At 40.5% G+C, this 7,875-nt stretch overlaps 2 protein-coding genes across 2 annotated transcripts in view; one reads left to right on the forward strand and one right to left on the reverse strand.

Annotated features, from left to right (window-relative positions):
- Positions 1-1,848, reverse strand: part of Nup44A (nuclear pore complex protein Nup44A) — a 10,457-nt gene extending 8,609 nt beyond the window's left edge. Inside the window, exon 1 of the mRNA XM_053798609.2 lies at positions 1,660-1,848. Within this exon, the coding sequence (XP_053654584.1) occupies positions 1,660-1,770 (111 nt within the window). The 5' untranslated portion in view covers positions 1,771-1,848. The remainder of the gene's footprint in view (positions 1-1,659) is intronic.
- The window catches only part of LOC128703785 (non-lysosomal glucosylceramidase), a 291,380-nt gene that overhangs the window by 169,881 nt on the left and 113,624 nt on the right, over positions 1-7,875 (forward strand). The gene's annotated exons all lie outside the window — the stretch shown is intronic.

Here is a 7,875-nt window from a genome sequence, read left to right on the forward strand (position 1 = left end):
CAAAGAAGCAATTACAGTGGTCCCTCGTTTTTCGTAATTAATCCGTTCCTGGAGCCGTTACTATAAACGAAATTTATGATTTGCGAATCTATTTTCCCCATAAGAAATAATGTAAATACAATTAATCCATTCCTGACACCCAGAAGTATTAAAACAAAAAAAATAATTTTCCATGAAATATACATATAGTACATAAACAATACAATGGGAAATGATGAATGAAACATTAACAGCATAACACTTACCTTTATTGGAGATTCTTCTTAGTGTATGGGAGACTGGAGGAGGAGAGAGATTGGATTGTTTACAGTTTGGAAGGGGAATCCCCTTCCAGCAACACCTCAGGTACCAATTGCTTCTCTGGGGTTGCTTCTCTTCTCTGTTTCTTAATGCCACTAGGACCACCTTGAGAGTCACTTTAGTCCTGTCTCGCAAAGTAACTGTGGGGAGAGCTCTGTTTCTGGCGTCTCTTTAACACTTCCCGAAAATGGCCAAAGACTTTGTCACTGTACATATTTCTCACCTTCTTTACCACAGGCTTGGCACTAGGAGATTTCTTGGGAGCCATGGTAGCTTATTTAGTAATTGGAAGCACTAAAATGAGTGGAATATTATGAAATATTTCGTAGGAGCACTTGAGGGGACCTTCACTCACTGGTAAACAATGCCAGACTGGCTGGGTAGGGAGGCCGCCCCGGCTCACACCGTGCGTAAGCGTCCTGGACGAACTACTATTCGCGAGTCAACCTATGAAAAGCGAGTCCATGTTTATATGAAAATACCCCTATGATTGGCGAAATTTACGATTGCCGAGAACTACGAAAAGTGAGGGACCGTTGTATTAAATCTCAATATAAAAATGTTAAATGAAAAGTAAATTAATATGACCAAAAAGTGTAGGCTATATGAATGGATAAATTATCCATATTATTAATTTAATATTTAAATTGCATCGGTCTTAATTCTATGTATTTCAAGTGAGTGCAAAGTCTGTTCCTTCAGTTTTATCTTCGTAGGAAATGTTTCTGACACATGGGATCAATTTTACTATCCTTCCTTGTATATTTTCTAGAGGATTTATTTATGGCAAAGTGCTAAACCCATAAGGATCACAGTGTGTCTGGGAGTGAGAAATAATCAGGTATGATGCAAGAGAAGAGGTACTCAAATTCCTAGGATCAAGAACACTTCCCCAGCATCAAGGAACCTACTTAAAGGGTTTAATAATCTAGATATTAATACAATTATGAACTTTAAACCTGAATGGGTCATATGATGATTAACGAATTGGCAGCAATCAGGTACAATGCAAGGAATGGGAGATCAGACCCAGTTCCCTGGATCAAGAACATTTCACCAGCATCAAGGAACCTACTTAAAGAATTTAATAATCTAGACAGTGATACAATAAGGGAAGCTTTAAACCTGAACGGGTTAAAGAATGAGACAATCAGGCACGATGCAAGGGATGGGGGGAGGAGATCAGGCCCAGTTCCTCGAATCAAGAGCCCCTCGTCGGCATCAAGAAACCTCCCTTAAAAAAGTTTAATAATATAATTATGATGCTAGAACCTTCAGGTCAAATATTAAGCGGCCAAGAAACAAGACAGGAATGGCACCATCCAAGCCAGAATTATTGTTTAATATAATGTTGGTCACCTTGACACTCTGGTCACTGGAACAAGTGGCCATTCGTCGTCCATAGAAGTCGAAAGCCACATCATGGATGAGATCCTTATGCTCTGCTGGCAGACTTTTAGCCACAAACATGACTCTTAACGTCTCCTTTAAAACACAAGAAGACCCAGGTAAACAATGGTCTTCCTGACCCTCGTACCTCACCTCTAATATTGTTGTATCTTCCTTGTCTTACCTCTTATTCTCACATGTATGATGGAAGCACTAAACCTGTAGGGGGTAATACGGTGCCTGCGGGAATGAGGGATAATTAAATTTAATCCAAAGCAGGGAAGAGTACCTAAAATTCCTTGAATCAAGAGCTCTTGACTATCATCAAGGAGCCTCCATTTGAAAGCTGTATCTAATATTACTCTATAAATAAATAAATTAATAAATAATAAATAAATAAATAAATAAAATACAAATGAAAGAAAACCGAGGAAAAACAGTATTCTCTATATTTCGTCCAAATTCCGTGTAAATGATTCAATGTCACGGTGGCAGTAGGCCTAACTTAACCTTCCAGCCAAACAATATTACTAGCATGGAAATCGTAAGATTAATATAAGATACGATAACGTAAGATAAGATACTATAAGATAAGATAAGGTATGATAAGATAAGCTACTTTATTTCAGCATGATACAATGTTTGTACAGAGGTGAATGACATTTAGGTGTGCATGCAGAAAGCCCATTAATATGCAGAGCATTTACTATTTGTATGACCTTGTAGGTTTAGCGCTTCTTTTTAATAATAATAATAATAATAATAGTATTTGATAGATTTACTGTCCTGTGGCCTGGTAGGTAACGCTCTCGCCTCACACACTGAGTGTCCGTGGTTCGATCCCCGGTGCGGGTGCAAACATTGGGCGTGTTTTCTTACAAAGACCCCAGTGGAAATAAATCTTTAGGTTATCCTAGGTAATCTACACATGTGCTACTAAGTATGATCATTTAGGGTATCCCATAACTCGATTGGTAGCTCACTTAACTCACACACAAGTTCAGGATTCGATCCCTGATATGGGTGGGAGTATTAGGATGTGTTACTCTTAGACACCTGCTGTCCATGTTCACCTAGCAGTAAAATAGGTACCTGGGTGTTAGTTGACTGGTGTGGGTCGCATCCTGGGAACAAAATTGACCTAATTTGCCCAAAATGCCCTACATAGCAAGGGGCTTTCTGTATAGCAGTATGTCAATGATGTCAGCTATGGTCTGTATACCTTGTAGAAATAAAGGTTATTTTTTTATTATTATTATTATGTAACTGTATTTGTGTGTTCCTGTACCTGAATAAACATATTGATACCTGTTGTCTTGTTCACCTAGCAAGTAGGTACCTGGGTGTTAGTAGACTGGTGTGGGTCGCATCCTGGAGGACAAGACTGAGGACCACAATGGAAATAAGACAGACAATCACTTGATGATGCACTCACTTTCTTGGGTTATCCTGGGTGGCTAACCCACTGGGGTTAAAAATCCCAACAAAATCTTATCTTACATTTTAAGAAGGATTTAGGTAGGCTTAAATTGTAAGTATATAGTAAAAGAAAGTAGCCTTAGACTAATATTAGGTTATATTAGTTAATGAGATTAGACATATAGAGGTAGTTAGCATCCCACTCAGATTATTATTATTATAATCAAGGGGGAAGCGCTAAACCCGGAGGATTATACAGCGCCTGGGGGGGGATGTGGAAGGCATTCAGGCTTAATTCGGGGAACTGGAGCACAGATCCAATTCCCTAAATCAAGAGCCCCTCACCAACATCAAGGAACCTTCCTTGAGGGGTTCCCACTCAGAGAATTAGCAGCTCAGAAAGGGGGAGGGGGGGATGCTGGCTCTTTCTTCTGGTATCAGCTTCCATGGTGACAACTCATTAGGAGCTCCAAGCTCAGTATCCCATGTGGCTTACAAAATATTCTGTCTGGCACTCAACAACAACCATCAGAGAACTTCCTGACGAACCGTGGATACAAGTCTCTGCGCCAGACCCATTCTATACATACCTATTATAAAGTTTAATTGATATATTATGAACAGTAAGTAGAGAATTAGCACTTTTTCACTGATGAGAAGCACTCCACAGCTTCTCTTAGGCTTTGAAGAACTGCCAGCTTCTCTACTTTTGTACTTTGTGGCCATTATTATGCAAAATTAGGAAGTATTTTTGGGCCACAGTAAACCATGGATAACTGAAACTGCAGATACCAAATCAGTGGATATTGGGGTTCTACTGTATATGTGAACTTCATGTTGTTTTCTGCGGCCCATTTAAAGGTTTGGTTGATGTCTGCTTGGAGATTTGCAGTGTCTTCTATAGATGACACTGTCATGCAAATTCAGGTGTCATCTGCAAAGGAAGACACAGTGCTGTGGCTTACATTTCTGGCTATGTCAGATATGAGAATGAGGAACATGATTGGAGTGAGTATTGTGCCTTGTGGAACAAAGCTTTCCACTGTAGCTGCCTCATACTTTTCTCTGTTTAATATTACTCTTTGTATTCTGTTTGTTAGGAAGTTATGGATTCATCTACCCACTTTTCCTGTTATTCCTTTATCACACATTTGTGTGCTATTACACCATGATCACACTTGTCAAAGGCTTTTGCAAAGTCTGTGTATACTACATGTGCATTTTGTTTTTTCTCCAGAGCATCCAAGACCATATCATAGTAGTGCAGTAGTTGGGAGAGGCAGGAGCGACCTGCTCTAAACCCACGCTGCCCTGGGTTGTGCAACTGATGATTATCTAAGCTCTAAACCCACGCTGCCCTGGGTTGTGCAACTGATGATTATCTAAGCTCTAAACCCATGCTGCCCTGGGTTGTGTAACTGATGATTATCTAAGCTCTAAACCCACGCTGCCCTGGGTTGTGCAACTGATGATTATCTAAGCTCTGATGATTATCCTCTAAACCCGCTGCCCTGGGTTGTGCAACTGATGATTATCTAAGCTCTAAACCCACGCTGCCCTGGGTTGTGCAACTGATGATTATCTAAGCTCTAAACCCATGCTGCCTGGGTTGTGTAACTGATGGCTCTAAACCCATGCTGCCCTGGGTTGTAACTGATGATTATCTAAGCTCTAAACCCATGCTGCCCTGGGTTGTGTAACTGATGATTATCTAAGCTCTAAACCCATGCTGCCCTGGGTTGTGTAACTGATGATTATCTAAGCTCTAAACCCATGCTGCCCTGGGTTGTGCAACTGATGATTATCTAAGCTCTAAACCCATGCTGCCCTGGGTTGTGTAACTGATGATTATCTAAGCTCTAAACCCATGCTGCCCTGGGTTGTGTAACTGATGATTATCTAAGCTCTAAACCCATGCTGCCCTGGGTTGTGTAACTGATGATTATCTAAGCTCTAAACCCATGCTGCCCTGGGTTGTGCAACTGATGATTATCTAAGCTCTAAACCCATGCTGCCCTGGGTTGTGTAACTGATGATTATCTAAGCTCTAAACCCATGCTGCCCTGGGTTGTGTAACTGATGATTATCTAAGCTCTAACCCCATGCTGCCCTGGGTTGTGCAACTGATGATTATCTAAGCTCTAAACCCACGCTGCCCTGGGTTGTGTAACTGATGATTATCTAAGCTCTAAACCCATGCTGCCCTGGGTTGTGCAACTGATGATTATCTAAGCTCTAAACCCATGCTGCCCTGGGTTGTGCAACTGATGATTATCTAAGTGGGTGGTGATCTTGCTTCTTAGAACCCTTTCAAAGATTTTTGTGATGTGGGACATTAGTGCTGTCGGTCTGTAATTGTTTGCAATTGCTTTACTGCCACCTTTGTGGAGTGGGGCTATGTCTGTTGCTTTTAATTACTGTGGGTTGACCCATGTCCATGCTCCCTCTCCATAGAATACTTAAGGCACATGATAGGGATTTCTTGCAGTTCTTGGTGAACACACAGTTTCACTAGTCTGGGTCTGGGCAGAGTGCATGGGCATGTCATTTATTGCTTTTTCAAAGTCTTGTGGTGTTAGGGTAATATCAGAAGTTTTCCAATTAACCAAATTTTCAGTCTGTCATAAAAAATTAATTTAGATTGTTGACCCTTAGTCTGATTAATGGCTCACTAAACACTGAGTCATATTGGGACTTCAGTATCACATTCATTTCTTTGCTGTCATCTGTTTAAGTCCCATCCCATTTAAATAAGGATCCAATATTGAATGTTGTTTTTGCCTTAGATTTGGCATAAAGAAAGAAGTCTTGTTTTTTCAATTTCATTTATGGCTTTAAGTTCTTCCTGCGTTTCTTGTCTCCTGTATGATTCTGTAAGCTTAAGTTCGATATTGCTGTTTCTCTGACCAGTGCTTCCTTTTGTATTTCAGATATACTGGACTCTTTCAGCAGCTCTGTGATTCTTTTCCTTCACCTGTATAAGGAGCATCTCTCTCTCTCTCTCTAATTTACACCACTTCTTTTTTCTTAAAGGAATGTGCCTTGAGCATACCTCAAGTGCCACGTTAATTTTTTCTAGGCATAGGTTCAGATCTGTATTGTTTAGGATATCTTCCCCACTTGTTTCATTTAGGACATGGTTGATTTGAAACCTCTGTATGCTTTTGTTATTGAAGTTGAATTTGGTGTAGGCACCCTCATAATTGATCTCGTTATGCTGATCAAGAGCCCTGCGCATACATGTCTGTGTTTCTATTATGGTATGTCTGAGTGTATTTTTTTGATACTGTTATATTTCATACCAGGTCATCATTATTAGTGAAGATGAGGTCAAGAGTATTTGCCAGTCTCATTGGCTCCACTGTTTGCTGGCTTAAGGTGAATTTGTTTAAGAGATTTAATAGCTCAAGTGTGTGTGAATTTTCATCTGAGCTGCCTCCTGGGGTTATCTTTCTAAAATATTAATTGCTACATTCCTTCATTGTAGGTGTCTTAAGCTGAAATCCCCATTGGGGCAGACAGTAGTCGATTTTCAAAAGCTATTCCTGGAACTGCTGGGAAGTTGCATCAGGAAGCTTGTATGCAACCACAATTAAAAATTTTTGGTTTTCAATCTTTACTGCCAAAACATCATTTGTGGTGTTTTTATAATTCCGAGCAAATGAGTGACTCCGTGACATACGGGCCAGCCCTCCCTTGTTGCCTGTTTTTCTGTCGCATCTGATTAAGTTATAACGTGGGATCCATATTTCGTTGTCAAAGTGATCCTTTATGTGGGGTTCTGTGAAAACTGCAAACATTACATTCAACTCAGTGTGCAGCTGACTGATGAAAGGTATTTTGTTGTTTGTTGATGGCTTTAGACCCTGAATATTTGCAAAGATAAATGTTGTCCTACTGATGGTTTGTAGAAGGGTTTTGTTTGCTGGCACTAATAGCTGTTGTTTTGGAGTGGAGGCCACTGACTGTGCGTCCACTCCAGTAGTGATCCGAGGTATAGTATTTCCGTCATTTCCTGCCAGTTTCTTCTTCCTGACACTAAAAAATCTCTTTATCTGGAGTGGTTGTAACAACTCTGGTTTGTTTCCCAAGGTTGTAACTACCCTGGTTTGTTTCTGAAGGTTGTTAACTACCCTGGTTTGTTTCTGAAGGTTGTTAACTACCCTGGTTTGTTTCCCAAGGTTGTAACTACCCTGATTTGTTTCCCAAGACCATCCACTGTGACTGAGTATGACAGTAAGACCATCCTGTGTGATGGAGTATGACAGTAAGATCATCCAGTGTGATGGAGTATGACAGTAAGACCATCCTGTGTGATGGAGTATGACAGTAAGACCATCCTGTGTGATGGAGTATGACAGTAAGACCATCCTGTGTGATGGAGTATGACAATAAGGACATCCAGTGTAACAGTATAACAGTAAGACCATCCAGTGTGATGGAGTATGACAGTAAGATCATCTTGTGTGATGGAGTTTGACAGTAAGACCATCCAGTGTGATGGAGTATGACAGTAAGACCATCCAGTGTGATGGAGTATGACAGTAAGACCATCCAGTGTGATGGAGTATGACAGTAAGACGATGTATCCTATGTGATGGAGTATGATAGTAAGACCATCCAGTGTGATGGAGTATGACAGTAAGACCATCCAATGTGATGGAGTATGACAGTAAGACCATCCAGTGTGATGGAGTATGACAGTAAGACCATCTAGTGTGATGGAGTATGACAGGAGGACGATGCATCCTGTGTGGAGTATGATAG

This window comes from Cherax quadricarinatus, chromosome 87 (genome assembly GCF_038502225.1).
Source record: "Cherax quadricarinatus isolate ZL_2023a chromosome 87, ASM3850222v1, whole genome shotgun sequence".
NCBI classification, from domain to species: Eukaryota; Metazoa; Arthropoda; class Malacostraca; order Decapoda; family Parastacidae; genus Cherax; species Cherax quadricarinatus.